This window comes from Pseudochaenichthys georgianus, chromosome 15 (assembly GCF_902827115.2).
Source record: "Pseudochaenichthys georgianus chromosome 15, fPseGeo1.2, whole genome shotgun sequence".
NCBI classification, from domain to species: domain Eukaryota; kingdom Metazoa; phylum Chordata; class Actinopteri; order Perciformes; family Channichthyidae; genus Pseudochaenichthys; species Pseudochaenichthys georgianus.
In genome coordinates this window covers 20,973,188-20,991,385 of record NC_047517.1, presented here as the reverse complement: position 1 = coordinate 20,991,385, position 18,198 = coordinate 20,973,188, and the positions used below count along the sequence as shown (strand labels likewise).

Sequence of the window (18,198 nt, the reverse complement as noted above, 5' to 3'; positions counted from 1 at the left end):
CAGAGCCAGAATACCACACATCCGTTCTCTCTTGTGTAATCAGTTTTGAATGCATCCACTCGTAGCCCTGACTTTAAGGTGTTCTACTGCAACGGTTCTATACAATAATAACAAACATACATTTTTCTCTCTTATCAAAGGATGAGGCACTACAGCTTTGCATTAAGATCAGCACTTCCATCGACCGGGTGGAATACATGTTCACAACTGAGTTTGAGGCCGAGGTGGAGGAGTCGGAGTCGGCCACTCTGCATCAGTACTACAGGGAGGCCATGATACAGGGCTACAATTTTGCCTTTGAGGTAACTGTAATGCTTTGGATGCTTGTGTTCCTTCTGCACAGATATGTCTTGTCCACTTCTCTCACTCACTAAGGTTGTTATTGTAGTAATGGGCAGTTATTCCTCCTATAACTTTGTTTGCTTTTTTGTTATTTACAGTACCACAAGGAGGTGGTGCGTCTGATGTCAGGGGAGTTCAGGCAGAGGATCGGGGAACGCTACATTACTTTCGCCCGCAAATGGATGACCTATGTCCTGACCAAATGTGAGAGTGGCAGGGGCACCAAGCCCAGGTAAGGCCTTACTTTCCATCAATTATGAATTTGAAGTCATTTACTTCTGTTTTTGTTTTTGCCCTCTGTTTGAATATGTTGCTCAGGGATGCTTTTTGAAGCCCTATTATAAATAAGCTATCCTGTTATTGAAAATAAGCTTGGATAATAGAAGTTAACATTGATTCCCATCAGCCTAATCAAACTGCAGACTAAGATTGAGGAAAGCTTAAGATGTATTCTCACAGTATGATTCACTGAAGATAAGTGGGGTGTTTATAAAGACCTTATTTGCCTTGCTGTATTTTTTATTATATTAAATGCACATTTGTGTAAGCTCTCTTCTTCAAGAGCTTTGGCTTTGAGCTATAACAAGCGACCATGGCAACATTGTGCTCTGATAATAGAGGGAAGCCTTTAGGTTTTTTTCATGGAAAACAATTGCAATGGTAGTGTTTTGCACACATTAGATATATTATTTTCTCTGGCTTGTTTTTATAAATATCGAGCAGATACGCAAACAAAAATAGGGACACTTATTGTGAGCATAAGTCAGTTGTCATATTTGTTAAATATTCCAACATATGACCAAGTGTTCCCACAGAGGAGCACACAAGGAACTCGTTATAAGAACAAGATGAGGACACTGAAACCTCTTACATAATAAATCAAACTATGTTAGAGCACAGTCAACTCGTATATTTCTCAATTCGTCATGAAATATTTGTGTATGATCTTCAAAGTGATGAGTATGTGAATTTGGTTGAAAACAGTACAGTGTGAAGCTTTGGAACATGCTGATTGACTCTTATGTTTGACCTGCAGGTGGGCGACTCAGGGTTTTGATTTTCTTCAGGCTATCGAACCTGCCTTTATATCAGCATTGCCAGAGGATGACTTCCTGGTAATGATGCCTGTTTTCTTCCCTTTATCATTCCCAAGAAAGAATCACTACGAGCATGCTTTAAACATCATGTATTTTTTAACCTGTCAATTGTGAATTCACATGTCTTTTTGCAGAATTTACAAGCTTTGATGAATGAATGTATTGGACATGTGATTGGAAAACCTCATAGCCCAGTCACCGGCCTGTACATTGGTAAGAGTCTCCTCTGTCATACAAACTATTAGTGACTTGCATATCTGGAGTTTAGGATTTATATCTGTTGATATTCTGTAGAAGGTTTACAACCAGGCTGTTACACAAAGCAGGAACAATGGCAATGTAATACTAATTCAGTTTACATACCAAAGAAGCTTTGTGTAATCTGAAATGTCTGAAAACCCTCAATTACTGAGACTCATATAAGCAACTCAATGCTGCTGCTCTGTGGTCAAAGTAGAAAACTGTGGTTTCCCTAGGCAAGTGTGAAAATGATAACCGAGAAGCAGGTTTATATTGTAAAGATATATTTGTTCACTAAACAAAGACAGACTAAAAACCAGGTCATCTGCAGAATGGAAATCTTACTGCCATTTAAAAACAAATTAAATATAAGTAATATACAAAAGTAGTGTTTATTGAAAAATTATTTAGGTAGAACAGTTTTTTCAGAACTGAATGTCTTTCTGTGAACTGGATGGAGTTAAAAGCAACACCATACAGTGACTTTTAAACGTTAAGATATTCACCTGACTACTCTATGTATGCAGTTATAAAAACACAAGTGCTTTCTACAGCAAAGTTAATGGTATTTTTTTGTTCTGTGTTTCAAACTAGGTTTCCTTTTGTTGGTGTAGTGACTAAATTAGGGATTTGGTGTTTTTCTTTTCAGCTCCCAGGAATAGTCCTCGTCCTGTAAAGGTCCCTCGCTGCCATAGTGACCCACCGAACCCCAATCTGTTTATCCCTAATGCTGAAGGTTTCAGGTAGGTGCCTGCAGTTACATGGTTATACAAATTGTGCTCTTTCCTGCATGGCTCATTGTGCTTCATCCCTTCATTTGCTTTGTATGCATACTCATGTTTTTGCGCTGTAGTTGATGAGCTTGTGTTTGATTTGAGCTTCTGTGTGTTTTCTTTAAGTCAGTGGTGTTTTTTATTTTTTATTTGTGTACTTTCTGAGCGAGTGTGTGTGTGTGTGTGTGTGTATGTCGTTCAACCAGCCACCCAGTCACACACAAACATGTCCCACATCCCACTCAAGCCACCTTTCCTCCCAAGGCAGAGAGATCCTCAGTTTGTTTTTTCACCACACAGCTCTCGAAGTCTCCCCTGCGACCTCCGGAACCAGCTGTTCCCCAACGGCCCCCGCCCCGTCCCTCAGGGCCTGGGGGAACAGAGCCAGACCAAAGCACCCAGCAGCAGCCCCGGTGACGTCAGGTAGCCTTGCCCCCCCCCCCCCAAGTCACCTGCTAGAAACCGCTGTCCAGCAGCCAGAAACAAAAACAAAAGCCTTCTGAAAATTGAAGAAGGAGATTGCTTCAAATTCCACAGTGTATTTCAAAATATAGCAATAATGAAACACTGTGTGTGATATTGATCCTAAAGAGCAATACATCTTAAATTGCATTGATCTTTTCTAGTTTTAGTGTTAGTTTAAGTTTCAACGAATAGTATATTTGGACAACAAACCATTCCCCTTTAGTTTTTTAATGCAGTATTTCCCTTTACGATCCCTGAAATGTTTTTTTAGTGATTTTATGCACTAATGCTGCCTTTCCAGCATGGCCGTGCTGATAATTTAAATCACTAATATACTTACTACAGCTTAAATAAAGTTCGAGAAGATGATATGCTATGATAATATCCATAATAAAAGGCACGACATTGATTTTACAAAAGAAAATTCATCAGAAAATCCTCAGAATTGATATTATAAGCAGTATTTCCAAGTGCTAATGTAGCCTTTAAAAGCTCCGCTAAATGTCACAGAATCAGACAAATAGCATTACACAAGTGTTGTTATGAGGAGAATGTGATTGTTGTGCATGGTGTGAACATGGAAAAAAGAACGCAGTACTTCCAATGAAACGAGCGGGCTATGACACTCTGCTTTTTAGTGCTATTAACATCAGTCCTGCTTTGATGCTGGTGATTCACTGCAATTATATTTCTGGCTTATTTCTGTGTGTGTATGAAATCAGAACATGCACTCTAGAGATCTAATCTTTCAGGCTGTGCAATGACCGATGCATGCTGACTGCTAATGGGCTTCCAACAACATACCCGGCTTAATCTCTTGACATTTCAGAAGACTTTATCTGTATTATTTAGTTTCCCTGATACTGACTAACCTGCGTGGAATTATTTAATATTTCATTAGTGAGATTGTTTGTACAATTTACAGTATTTATGTAATTTTCAGTCCAGGAATATTTTACTCAAAAGCATCTCAAGTGGAAGATGATCCCTCACCCTTTTCAAGTCAAAGTGGCTCATATCATTAAGATGCTTTTAGAAAGCAGCCGCTTGTATTTCTTTAATTTTCCACAGTTAATTAAATGTAAATGACTCACTAAGTGCATGGCATTTTGAGATGAAGGGATTGCACTCTGCGTTGATCCTTAATTTGGTCATTAAACAGTGAAGGTCCCTGTTATGACCTGGCTCAAAAGGCCACAACAAAAAGGAGACACACCATGTTGACGGTTAACAAAATATGTTTATTTAGGACAAACAAATCAAATCAAGTCAAAAACCAGTAAAGTATGAGGTGTGGATGTCAGTGGTATCAGTAATGTAAATGCAGGGTGAGGATTGTATGGATATGTATGTGTGTGAGAGTGTTGAAGTGCACAAAGTAAAGCAACTGAAGAAACTCATAATATACTCAACAAAACCGGGGTGCCTGCAGGGAGAAGCAGAGCAAGAGAACAGACAGGAGCAGAGAGGCTTTTAAAATAGCTGCAGAGCACCAGACCCAGGTGCCCTGAGTTACTGCAATCAGTGCAATCAATGCAGCCAATGCAGCACAGACAGAACAGCCACACCCTCTCTACTGATGGACCCACAGGGGCATCACAGTCCCAGACTGGGGTTTTGATGGAAGCACTGTATTGCATCTGTTTCTTTCATGTTCCTGCAGGGGATCCAGTTACCACGAGAACGACCGTCTGTCATCGGTGGCAGCGGAGTTGCATTTCAAATCTCTGAGCCGCCACTCCAGCCCCACAGAGGACAGAGAAGGTGGGTGCATCAGTGCTATGCATTGATCCACATTGTGCATAGTAATCCTACTTTCGGCTGAATTTTCTCCTGTCATTTATTTACCCAGAACCCACCTATCCTAAGGCAGAACCTAACAGCGCTGCTCGGCGAAGCTGGGAGCTCCGCACCTTTATCAGCCAGTCCAAAGGTGAGACTTTAGAGTGAAGATACATTAGCCACTATTATGTGTTAATGCCTATATTAAGCCCTTTGAATTGACCTTGTATCTGAAATACATAAATAAACTAACCCTAATAGGGAATGTTTTCCAACTCGAAAATAATAAATCTTGTTCCCCGTATCCAATCTCAGACACTGCCGCACGGCAAAGTCCCATGGAGGCCGTCCGTCGCTCAATCCGAAAGTTTGAGGACAAGCGCTACAGTGTGATGAAGCAGCGCAACATCATCGGCCAAGTGTGTCACACACCGAAGTCCTACGATAATGTCATGCACGTTGGGCTCAGGAAGGTGACGTTCAAGTGGCAGAGGGGCAACAAAATAGGTACGGCTGAGTGACTACTGATTTTTCAGTAGTTTTTCCTGTGATGTGTGTTATGTGTCACTCACACAGACAATGATGTAATGTTTGTGTGTGCAACAGGTGAGGGCCAGTATGGGAAGGTGTACACCTGCATCAACGTGGACACCGGTGAACTGATGGCCATGAAGGAGGTATGCAACATTAATTAATAGGGTTTTTAAATAATCAGTAGATCTGCAGGTATTTGTAAAAGTTGTTTGTCTTTTTCCAACCAGATCCGTTTCCAGCCAAACGATCACAAAACAATCAAGGAGACGGCAGATGAGCTGAAAATATTTGAAGGCATTAAACACCCAAACCTGGTGCGATACTTCGGAGTGGAGCTCCACCGGGTAAGAGGCACATGTTAATCTCTGTGAAGCATCACATGGTGTATACTGAAGGAGTTTGGTCTAAGTTGTAATGCTCTCACCTGTAGGAGGAGATGTACATCTTCATGGAGTACTGTGACGAGGGCACGCTGGAGGAAGTGTCCAGACTGGGGCTGCAGGAGCACGTAATCAGGCTCTACAGCAAACAGACCATCACAGCCATCAACGTGCTCCATGAACACGGCATCGTCCACCGGGACATCAAGGGTCAGTATCAAATGCTCTTTTTCATTCTTTCTTTTTCTTTTTTCTTTTTCACACATAGCACAACGTTAACATGCGCTACATTAATGCACGTCGTTGGGACTACATCTCCGAACATTGCATATTCTTTTTAAACTTCATACTGTAAAACTTTGCACATTCCTTGGACCATTTTTCACATTTCTGCTCAAACTTGCACTTCTATTAATGCGCATCTTATTTATTTTAATTCTGATATATTGTACATATTTTTTAAGTATTTTACCTATTTTACTATAATTTGATGAAATGTGTATATTTTCCCTGTTTTATTTAATTTAATTTCCTTACAGTTTCTATACAGTAGTATTCACCAATACACCAAAAGCAAATTAATTATATGTGAATAATTCAAAGCAGATCATAATCAGATTCTGGAAGTGTGGAAAGTTTTGATAGATCTGAGACTGTTCTAACCCAAATGTACTTTCTGTCTTTTCTTATCATACCAGGAGCCAACATATTTTTGACATCGTCGGGCCTGATTAAGCTCGGTGACTTTGGCTGTTCCGTCAAGTTGAGGAACAACACTCACACCATGCCAGGGGAGGTGAACAGCACTCTGGGAACAGCAGGTAAGAAATTATGTTTGTGTCTGGATGCCACCACCAGGGGTCACTGTGGCTTTCTCCCCTTTTTACCAATCGATGTTCACCCACATCATATCATTGATACTTGGGTAGTCCTTATGTAACGCCTTTGTGTTTAATTAGTTTGGTATATGTTTTTACATAAAATGTCCCAATGTTTTCCCCCACTGATATCATGGAATTATATACAAATATATATCTGAACCCTGCATATTATTTTATCGCTGATAAATAAATCATAATGTTTAATAACTCTTTGTGTCTTAATTAGCATACATGGCACCTGAGGTCATCACCAGAGCAAAGGGCGAAGGTCACGGTCGAGCAGCAGACATCTGGAGTTTGGGCTGCGTTCTCATTGAGATGGTGACTGGAAAGGTAAGGAGTGATGGAAAAAAACATGTTCTTGCTTATGTTAAGAATTTAGCATTGGTTTCAAATATGTATTTGTGTATGGATGTTGCAATTACACAGAGCTTTAGCAATACTGTATGTAATTATGGTCATACTGATAAAGCTATTGAATTTAAAAGCACAAATCCTCTACATTTCAACAAGCTTGGATCATATTGAGGATGTTCTCATTCATAACACTCCGTTTGATGTCTCACTATGGTATGCGCCTCAACGCGTATGCAAACAGAAGCATCAATCTCATTACGCCAATCCTGATTGGCTGGTGATCTTGACGTCAACGTCAGGGAATCCACCCACCCTTTAAGTAGCTTGCGCTACGACGCAGCGTCATTCAAACACCTCTTCTCGCTTCAGAGCACATCTCAGTAACCGGGCGAGCTTAACGGTCCACAGACTGAACCCAAAGCTAACATTCGGTTGACGGGCGCTTGCCGGTTACTTTTTTGCTTTGCAAGAAGACTGAGCAATATTAACACACCAGTTAATATTGTTCTCTGCCTCGCCGTTTCTTTCTGTCGAAATAACGGTAAGGTTTGATTTTTTTCTTCAAGCTAGTAACATACCTGTTGTTAGTTTGTTCTTCCCTCCACACCGACACCACGGTAAAGAGGACGTTCTCTTTTCTCTCTCACACCAAAGGAGACAGAGATAAAAAAAAGGTATTAACACACCAGTTAATATTCTTTAATCAATCAATCAATCAATCAATCAATCAATCAATCAATCAATCAATCAATGTTTATTTATATAGCCCAATATCACAAATGGGCAGGACAAATCATCCATGACTCCGGATCCCGGCGTATATAGACACCAAAAAGAAAGACATTTGGGGAAGCTGGGTTAATCGGAACATGAGAGTACACAGGTATAGACAGAGAGAAGGAAGAAGTAAGATGTCCCCCGACAAACTAAGCCTATATCAGCAAAACTAGGGGCTGAATCTAATCAGCCCTAACTATAAGCTTTATCAAAAAGGAAGGTCTTAAGCGCGCTCTTAAAAACGGATAGGGTGTCTGCCGCCCGAACACAAACTGGAAGCTGATTCCACAAATGTGGAGCTTGATAAGAAAAGGCTCTGGCTCCCATTGTACTTTTAGAGAATCAAATCTACACCGTCGCCTTTTTTCCTTTCGGACTAACTGCAAGGTTGGATTTTTTTCTCCGTAACGTACCTGTTACTAGCGTGTCCACTCCACGCCAACACACCGGCGAACGAAGATGGACCCTTCTCTCCCTCACACCAGAGGAGTCAGGGACTCGGAGGCTCGGCTATGCGGCTGCGGGTTTAAGATTTCAGGCACAGACTCACACCAGGTCTGCTCGTCCTGCCTCGGGCTGGAACACGCCCGGGAGGCTATCGATAACCCTGGCTCGTGCGGGCATTGTACCCGCTTCACCATTAAGAGCCTCCGCCGACGGTTAGCACGCCAAGCTAGCTTGTCGGGACGGGACCCCCTCATGTCCGCTGATTCGCCGGCAGGCAATCAAGACATGGTGACGTCCGCCGCAGAGATTGAGCCCCGCGCTGTGTCAGACTGGGGCTCAACACCAGCGACAGCCGCTGAACCGGAGCCCCACGCCGTTTCAGGCTGGGACCCAGTGGCAGCAAGAGCCGCGAGAGCGAAGCCCCGCGCTGTGTCAAGCTGGGGCTCCCAATTGGACCTCACCATGGTTCCACCCGCGGAGGATGTCCTGGAGTTGGACTACATGGAGGACGAAGAGGATACCTCTGAGTTCCTCCTGTCTGACTCGGATGAGGATGACATCTTCGTTTCATCGGCTCAGGCTGCCAAGCCTGGAGCGATGTCCGCTTCCCCGGGCGAGAGCACACCAGCTTCGCCCGTCCTAAGTATGGACTTGCAGGCCGTGTGTCAACGCGCTGCGTCCAGGCTGGACATCCCATGGCCTGAAGTGGCCAAGGAGACCTCCAGATCTCGCTACGAGGGGAAGAACTTGCCCCCAGCAGCGAGGACGAAGAGGCAGCTCCTTCCAGTCTTTCCGGAGATGCTGGACGAGGTGTCGGTCTCATGGAGAGACCGCCCTTTAGCAACAAGGCCCCAATCCAGGCTGCCTCCTCCCTGGACTGTGACGGTATGGAGAGGCTCGGCCTGCTCCGCATGTCGCCCATGGAACCGCTGGTGGCAGCCCACCTCAAACCGAGGCTGGCTTCGACACCGAGCAGGAACCCCATGCTACCGGCAAAGGCAGACCGGTTCCAGTCAGCGATGACCGAACGGGCCTATAAAGCCGCAGCTTTGTCCGCCAGGGCACTCAACGTCTCCTCGCTGCTGACCGCCTACCAGGCGGAGCTCTGCGCAGACATGTCGAGCAAACCTGAGCCTGCCGTGTGGGACGAGATCGCAGCGATCACGGACATTTGCCTCCGTATGCAGCGCTGTGCAGTCCAAGCCACGGGCAAAGCACTGGGAATTATGGTGGTACAGGAGAGAGCCAGGTGGCTCAACCTGACGAACCTTCCAGACCGGGAAAAAGAGGATGTTCTGGACATGCCTATTGTTCCCGAGGGCATATTTGGCTCCGCTCTAGCTTCAATGCAGCTGAGGTGCGTGTCAAAAAGGAAGGGAGACGAGGCTCTCCAGCTCTGTCTCCCCCGAAGGGTCCAGCCCGCGGCAGGCCTTCACTCAAGCTGTCTCACGTCCTGCCCGGTTCAAAATACCGAAGCAGCGGAGACCGCAGCCCGTCCCGGGTCCCCAGCCCAGGCATGAGGCAAGGGGGAGCTGGCCAAGAAAATCTCCGGATCCGGCAGCTGCCGCTCAGGCGCAGCCGACCCAGGTTTTCAGCCACCAGGCGAGGAAGAAGTAGCGGGCGGCCTGACAGCCTCCTCTCCTCGATGAAGGAGCTGGAAGTTCCCTGTTCCCCTGCTCCAGAGCAACGTTCCAGTGTTAGATGCTCGTGTGTTTTCGGGGTGCCACCATGCCCCCATCTTCCCGCCGCCTCGAATGATGCCAGAACGTCATCCTCAAGTTCGCGCCATCAGGGAAATGGACTTAACATCGAAGACAGCAAGTTCCGCTGCCTGTTTAAGTCACACAAACACATGTCGTCATTGTTGTTTCAGAATAAATCATTTTCCACTGTCGTTTCCAGGCTTGAAGCCAAGGGCGCAGTCAATAAAAATGATAAGAAAAACAATAAGAACAATACACAGTCTGTCGTCTGCCCCTCTTTTGAGAGCGGCAACGGCCTCTCTCAAAAGGCGGACAATAGATGGGATTGTGAAGGCACCACCGTGTTCAGACACTAGAGGGCCCCATAACACAACAAATAGAGACACTGAGGGCAGACGACAGAGCTGTGACATCTCCGCTCGCTTTGAGAAGCGAAAAGTGGAGGATGCTCACTAGGGCTGCACGATATTGAAAAAAAACTGACATCGCGATTACCCCCCCCCCTCTGCGGTATATATTGCGTTTTTTTAACCTGTTAAGCCCCAAAGTCCCGACGGGTACGTTACTTTTTTTTTTCACGACACTGTGTCTCAGGGGATCTTAATATTTAAGAACCTATTATTAATGTGTTATACCAGATTAACGGAAATAATCTCAGCTAACTGACGATACAAACCATTTTTACCAAAACAAAACACAAGTCTAAATGACCCCTGAGCAAAAAATGCTACCGCACTTTGGCACAGAACTCAAGATAAAAGTACCCTTATTACTTATCGTAGCTGCACATACAAGATATCCGATTAAAGCTGAGGTTCCACAGATTATTTAGGTATATAGTATCATCACTAAGTGATCCGAACTCGGACAGGGGAAGCAAACACAGACATCACAACACGTACCTTTACGTAGCTTCTAGGGGAGATGTCTCACCGTAGCTGTCAATCTGATCAAAAGACGTGTTCAATGGCATTAAAACGAGAAAAAACGCGGCTGAATCAGTTAATCCATAGGTTTTTAACGTCTCTGTATAAAACAATTATTTCATTTATAATCCATAATTCCAGTTTTATGTAAAAATCGCAGAGCAAAAGTTAGCTGCTGATGGTAGCCACTGCCGCTGCTTCCGGTCTTGGCTATGCGGCAGTCCAGTGCAGTCTAACACACACACATTACCAAATAAGGAGTGAGAGTGACGCGTAGCCAAAACCGGAAGCTGCATACACTCTGGTGGCTACCATTAGCAGCTAACTTTTGTGCTCCAATTTTTACATAAAAATGGAATTATGGATTATAAACAATTGCTTCAAAGCCACAGAAACATGATTAACCGATTCAGCTGCGTTTTTTCTCGTTTTAATGCCATTGAACACGTCTTTTGATCAGATTGACAGCTACGGTGAGACGATCTCCCGTAAAAGCTCCGTAAAAGGTACGTGTTGTGATGTCTGTGTTTGCTTCCCCTGTCGCGAGATCGGATAGCTTAGATACTATACTTAAATAATCTGTGGAGTCTCAGCTTTAAATGGATATATTGTATGTGCAATTTCGATAAGTAATAAGGTTATCTTTATTTTGAATTCTGTGCTAAAGTGCGTTAGCACGTCCCTGCGGTGTGAATATCGCGCATTGCGCATATCGCGGTTATCGCCATGACACGGTATATCGTTCAGCCCTAATGCTCACAGATTCTGCTTGGGTTTTCAAGACAGTAACACGGGGCTACAGGCTCCAATTCGCTGTCACCCCCCTTCACTTCTCGGGCATTCTGTATTCCCAGGCCCGGGGAGAGTCGGCCCATATTCTAGAGCAAGAGATTTTCTCGCTACTAGAAAAGAAGGCTATATCGATAATACCCGCCGAGCAGAGTCAGAGCGCCTTTTATTCCAAGTATTTCCTCGTTCCTAAACGGGAAGGGAACGGAATTCGGCCAATACTAGATTTGAGAGCTCTGAACAAATATCTCAAAAGATACAAATTCAGAATGCTCACTCACACATCTCACGCGTCTCGTGCGCCAAAACGACTGGTTCACATCAGTCGACCTGAAAGATGCGTATTTCCACATCCCAGTATATTACCCACACAGGAAATATCTGAGGTTCGCCTTTCAGGGTGTCTGTTACGAGTACAGAGTACTTCCCTTCGGTCTGTCTCTCAGCCCGCGAGTGTTTGTACGGTGTACGGAAGCCGCGATAGCCCCGTTAAGACAACAGGGTATTCGCCTGGCAACTTATCTGGACGATTGGCTCCTTCTCGCACAGTCGGAGCAAGAGGCTATTACGCAGACGAATGTCCTCGTAAAACACCTGCTCGACCTGGGTTTCATAATAAACACAGAAAAGAGCATGTTGTCCCCAGCCCAGACTGTACTCTTCCTGGGCCTACGCCTGAATTCGGTGCCCTTTACAGCCCGCCTGTCAGCAGAGAGAGTGAAAGCCTTCAGGGCTTGCCTCGTTCATTTCCAGCCACGCAAATATGTTCTCTTCAGGTCATGTCTGCGGTTGCTGGGGCTCATGGCGTCAGCCATTCTGGTGGTACGACTGGGACGCTTACACATGAGGGAGTTTCAGCGCTGTGTTGCTGCCCTCAGATTGGACCCCGCGCGTCATGGCGCGCGGAGAGTGATGGTCACTATGAAATGCGTAATGGCACTGCGCCACTGGCTACACCCAACTTTTCTAGTACGGGGCGTGCCTATGGGTGCTGTCCTATCGCGGAAGGTGGTCACCACAGACGCATGTCTGACGGGCTGGGGGGGTATATACGAAGGTCGACCTGTGAGGGGTCTCTGGAGCAGAGACCTCCAACGGTCACACATAAATTATCTTGAGCTTTTAGCGGTGTTCCTCACCCTGAAACGCTTTCTGCCTTTTCTCAGAGGACATCATGTCCTCGTGAGGACAGACAACACGACCACAATATCGTATATAAACCGCCAAGGGAGTTTGCGTTCTCTCCAGTTACACATGCTGGCACGCAAACTGATCTTATGGAGCTGCGGACGTCTCCTCTCTCTGAGAGCGACGCACGTACCAGGAGTGATGAACCTCGGGGCAGATCTGCTGTCCAGAGGTGCACCACTATATGCAGACTGGACTCTACATCCAATAATTGTGAGTCAGCTGTGGGTGCGTTACGGCCGAGCCGCGGTAGATCTGTTCGCATCAAAAGAAAATGCTCAATGACTGCTGTTCTTTTCAATGCACCATTTAAACGCACCGTTAGGCGTGGACGCGCTCGCACACGTTTGGCCTCCGGTCCTTCTGTACGCGTTCCCACCACTGGCTCTGTTACCTCCAACTCTGGCCAGAGTGAGAGAACAACGCCACACACTTATCCTGATAGCTCCGCACAGGCCTGCAATGTACTGGCTGGCGGAGATATATCAGCTGCTGTGCGGGCAGCCGTGGCAGCTCCCACTATGCAGGGACATACTGTCTCAGGCTGGGGGGGACAAACTTTCACCCACACCCAGAGCGCTTGGCACTATGGGCCTGGCCCGTGAGTGGTACAATCTGAATACAGTGGGACTCCCTCAGAAGGTGATAAACACTATTCAGAGTGCGAGAGCTTCCTCCACCAGGTCTCTCTATGACTGTAAGTGGAGGGTGTTTGAGGAGTGGTGCCTTCAAAAAGGACACATCTCTTTTCAATGTCCTGTCGGGGTGATTTTATCATTTCTACAGGACTTAATTGATAAACACAGAGCTTTCTCTACGATCAAAGTGTACCTGGCTGCTATTGCTGCATGCCATGTGGGCTTTGAGGGAAAGACGGCTAGCCAACATCCTTTGGTCTGCCGTTTTATGAAAGGGGCTCGCAGGCTCCTCCCTGTTTCCAGGTCACTGGTGCCCTTATGGGACTTGGCAGTGGTTTTAGATGGGCTCACTCGACCTCCATTTGAACCCCTGGAAGAAGCTGACATGAAACACCTGTCACTGAAGACAGTGTTGTTACTGGCCCTGGCATCCGCCAAGCGAGTCAGTGACATTCATGCGCTCTCTGTACATCCTTCATGCACTCAGTTTGCCCCGGGGCAAACGAGAGTGTTGCTGAAGCCCAACCCTGCCTTTATACCTAAGGTGGTTGGCTCATGTACCCCCATTGACATTGAGGCATTTCCTCCGCCGCTGTGTTCCTCTGAGGAACAGCGGCCGAATTTGCTGTGCCCAGTCCGTGCTTTACGCACCTATATGGACGGGTCAAAAGAGTTTCGTTGTAATGACCAACTCTTTATATCCTAGGCTAACCCTCATAAGGGCAAGCCCGTTACCAGGCAACGGCTCTCCCACTGGATTGTGGAAGCGATTGCTCTGGCTTATACGAGTCAGGGTTTGCAGGCACCAACGGGCCTGCGTGCTCATTCTACTCGTGGACAGGCTACATCCTGGGCTTTGTTCAAGGGTGTTTCCATCCAAGGCATTTGTGCAGCAGCGAGCTGGTCCTCGCGCTCACTTTTGTCCGCTTTTACAGGGTAGATGTCTCTGCTCCAAGTGTGGCCCGTGCAGTGCTGGGCCCCGTGTTGAGACAGGGTTCTACCTGTTAAGTTCGGGTTGTTTTGGTGATTTTCGAGATAAGCATGTCTAGCAATACGGGAGTTTCAATTTCCCATAGTGAGACATCGAACGGAGTGTTATGAATGAGAACTATAGGTTACTTACGTAACTCCAGTCCTCAGATGCGGCTTTCACACCAGCGCTTTTCAGTTTCTAGCTCCGAGCGGGAGCTTTTCTGGTTCAGCTCCGGTTTCCCTTTTCAGCTCCCGCTCTGTGCACACCGCCCACTGGCGCCCCAGAGCTGCCCTTGCTGCGTCATGCCGTCACCGTTTACATCGCTGATTTGCTCCCCAACGGCAGCTCACAACAACAACAACAACAACTGCGTCGGGTCGATGATCGTGTTGCTTTTAATCAGACGAAGCCAGAATAAATTGACTAACGACTTCTCCAACCTTATGCTTTGCTCCAGAGTGCCGTGGTTCATTGTTTATTAACGTGTTTCTGCAGCATTTACCGACCGCTGCAGTGCAGCTCTTCCACAGGAGTTTATTCTCCCGTTAGCTCCCGTTAGCTCACACTTCAGCGGCCGCTCTAAAGTATTCACTGTCCGACTCACACAAGCAGCTGATGCATATCCCCAGTTCCCCTTAGCCTAAGTGAATGTGTGTCAGTCTGAATTGACACTGTTTGGTATCACAACGCTGTTATGAAAGTTTCTCTGGTATAAAACGGGTGATGTTAGCATAGCAACCGAAGCTAAACTGACTACTTGCATCCGATAGCTGCAATAATACAAAACAACACGTCTGCCTCTCTCCACAATGATCGATAACAGCGAACGGATGGTCAAAGTAAGGCACAAATAAACAGAACCACATGAAGCCTGGTTAGTGTTGCCTGACTTTATAAAGTGTGTTTATAGGCACTACTGCTTGTAGGCAGGCATAACAGTCGACCCATGGGAGGTGGGTTTAGTTTCCTGCACGCCTCGACGTAAGAGAGACGTAAGCGACGTCACCTCTTAGCTCCAAAGCTCTTGCCTCTGGACCGACAATTTTTTGGAGCTGGAAATGAAGCGGATTCCGGAGCTAAGAGCCGGCGCAGCTCCAGTGTGAACTGGAAAACCCGGCGCTTTTCAGGCTCTAGCTCCGAGCCGGAGCTGAAAAGGCGCTGGTGTGAAAGGGGCAAGAGTAACATGAAGTGAGATGTCTCACCAGACGGCCCTTCTTGCTAAGGCGAAGCGAGAAGAGGTGCTTATTTTGAAAGACGCTGCATCGTAGCGCAAGCTACTTAAAGGGTGGGTGGATTCCCTGACGTTGACGTCAAGATCACCAGCCAATCAGGATTGGCGTAATGAGATTGATGCTTCTGTTTGCATACGCGTTGAGGTGCATCCTATAGTGAGACATCTCACTTCATGTTACTCTGAGACTGGGGTTACGTAAGTAACCTATAGTTTTCTATGCTGCAAATAAAGTATGCTAAGTAAGAAGGGCTGAAATACTTTTATTGAGTTTATTGTTGCTCTGTTATAATTATTATAATGGAAAACAAGAGATGCATTGCTGATCAGCTGTTGCGTCCACATGAATGGATTGTATTTCAGTCGAGTTAAGTGAAATTTAAAGATTTAACATTTTAAATTAAAATGCTTTGATTGTGAGATGCAGTTACGCTTTGGCAACAAATTGCTGTTTCAGTCCGACATAATCCACAGAGCTGTTACGCTCTAGCAAAACTGCCGCTCCCTAAGTTGAAAAACCATTTTGGATAAAAATAGCCGTCTAAGCTGCCAAACCTGCTAGTTAAGCTTGTCAAAGACACATTTTGGACCTAATACTATAGGTCTTAAATGTAAATGTCCTCCTTTCTTACTACTTCAGGAAATTCCCTTTACTAAAAACAGAATAAAATAAACCCACAAGGAAATGATGTTATGTTCTAATCTAATCTTTTAATATCAACCTGCAGAGGCCCTGGCACGAGTATGAGCACAACTTCCAGATCATGTACAAAGTGGGCATGGGCCACAAACCCCCCATCCCGGAGAAGCTGAGCACAGAGGGAAAAGACTTCCTCGGCCACTGTCTGGAGAGCGAACCCAAACGGCGCTGGACCGCTAGCATGCTGCTAGACCACCCGTTTGTCAAGGTGAGACACTGCTATGGAAAATGGCTTAAATGAACAGAGCAGAACTGATGTTTAAAGGTCAACTATTATGCAAAATGCACTTTTTTATGTCTTTTATACATAAAATGTGTCCCCGGTGTGGAGACACACAAAGGGTCAGAAAATACAACCCTCTCTCTTTTCCTCCATACCCACATCTCTAAAAATCGGGGGTTCAACGGAGCTGATCCAGATTTGCTGCGGTCATGACGACATTACTAAAATGTGGGCTGGCTTTACGTTGAACTCCTGGCAAGGTCCCGCCCACGGCCCTATGGTCCCCTATCAGAAACGTTGCTGTATCAGAAACAATGTGCGACGTGTTTTGGGAGAAATATGGTCTGTGTTTACATTAGCTAGCATCTAAAAATAGTATAATAGGAGCCCTTTTTATAGTGAAAACGCTTCCATTTAAGTTATTGTCTTGGCAAACTGGTCATCCAAAAAGCTCCCATTACAGCATCTCTTGTCTGTTTTAGGTTTGTACGGATGAAGAGTGAATGGACCCTCTTCTGCAGCTTCCACGTTTACAAATGAAAGCACTACTGTACACGCTTGTCTGGAGAAGAAAAAAGAACTGGATGCGGAGAAGAGGAACTAACAGCTGAAGGCACATTAAACTGAGGAACTAATACAATATCATTTCAGAGGACAACTGGACCTATGGAGGATAGCGTCGCTGTGTCATTATCCACACATGGTCTCGGGGGGAGGGGCAAGGTTGGGATTGTACATACTGTAAGAATAGGATTGGCTTTAATTCTTGTATAAACAATATTGTAAAGTAACTATTGCCACATTTGTTGTTCTCACTGGTGAAGAGACCTCTCAAAAGGCATTGAGGAATACATTTTTTGTTTTTAAATAGGGAGGGGATGGGTGGGGGGGGGGGACAAATCTATGGCACTTTCAAACTGTTTACCCAAGGGGCAGTTAAGAAGAGGAGGGAGGAATCTTATTTTTCCTAGAGGCGGAAAAATGTGTGGTAAGCCTCGCTGAAAGGAAGGAGACACTGGTTTACCTTTGATTAAATGAACACCATCCAAATATTCAAATTAATTTATCTCTTGTCATTTGGCACTTGGAAGGATTTTTGTAATGTATTATTCTTTGCCTTTGCTGTGGAGTAAATGTCAAGTTGGAGCAATGTTCAAGTCAAATGCTCACCACTGTTTATGTGACCGGAGCGAAGCCAACGAAGAGGAAAACCCGCCCTGCTGCTGAACACAACACAACACATCCACAAACACACACTGACACACACACAACTTCTGGTCCTCTGCTGCTCTTACAGTGTTTGCTATGTACAAACAATATTAATAAACCAATCGTTTTGTTTTTTTAATGAAATGTGTTTGTTCTTCTACCTTGAAAATGTCATTTATAATTACAATGCTATCAAATGGCTAGGTAGTTTAATTTCGAGTTTCCAGTATCTATAAAAACCTATCAATTGTGCTTTAGATTTGGTAAATATATATTTTACTAATCAATTATAGAGCTGTTAAAATCCTTCTATAATAATAACCTTTGGGTAAACGGGGTGTGAAAACATTTCCTTAAATAAGAGGGTGCCGAGATTAGCTGGACCAAAATAATATACTTTATTTTTTCAGCATTTATTGAACAAAATTACAAAGAGTTATTTGCTTGTGCAATGGATGCCGGTATTCATACATCTATGGATATGAATAAAGTAAGTATTATTTACTATCATGTTTGTGGTAGCGATGCAGATTGATTATTTTA

At 45.1% G+C, this 18,198-nt stretch overlaps 1 protein-coding gene across 3 annotated transcripts in view; it reads left to right on the top strand.

Moving 5' to 3' along the window:
* map3k4 (mitogen-activated protein kinase kinase kinase 4) overlaps positions 1-17,319 on the top strand; it is a 31,532-nt gene extending 14,213 nt beyond the window's left edge. For 2 of the 3 annotated variants that reach the window (XM_034100947.2, XM_034100948.1), the window contains exons 12-27: positions 141-302; positions 441-574; positions 1,379-1,457; positions 1,574-1,652; positions 2,329-2,422; positions 2,753-2,875; positions 4,581-4,681; positions 4,770-4,850; positions 5,015-5,206; positions 5,306-5,376; positions 5,461-5,577; positions 5,664-5,823; positions 6,312-6,434; positions 6,721-6,827; positions 16,252-16,431; positions 16,929-17,319. In XM_034100947.2, coding sequence (XP_033956838.1) covers positions 141-302; positions 441-574; positions 1,379-1,457; positions 1,574-1,652; positions 2,329-2,422; positions 2,753-2,875; positions 4,581-4,681; positions 4,770-4,850; positions 5,015-5,206; positions 5,306-5,376; positions 5,461-5,577; positions 5,664-5,823; positions 6,312-6,434; positions 6,721-6,827; positions 16,252-16,431; positions 16,929-16,949 — 1,824 coding nt within the window. In that variant the 3' untranslated portion in view covers positions 16,950-17,319. The remainder of the gene's footprint in view (positions 1-140; positions 303-440; positions 575-1,378; positions 1,458-1,573; positions 1,653-2,328; positions 2,423-2,752; positions 2,876-4,580; positions 4,682-4,769; positions 4,851-5,014; positions 5,207-5,305; positions 5,377-5,460; positions 5,578-5,663; positions 5,824-6,311; positions 6,435-6,720; positions 6,828-16,251; positions 16,432-16,928) is intronic. The other variant, XM_034100949.2, reaches the window with a different exon arrangement.
* The last annotated feature ends 879 nt before the right edge of the window (positions 17,320-18,198 follow it).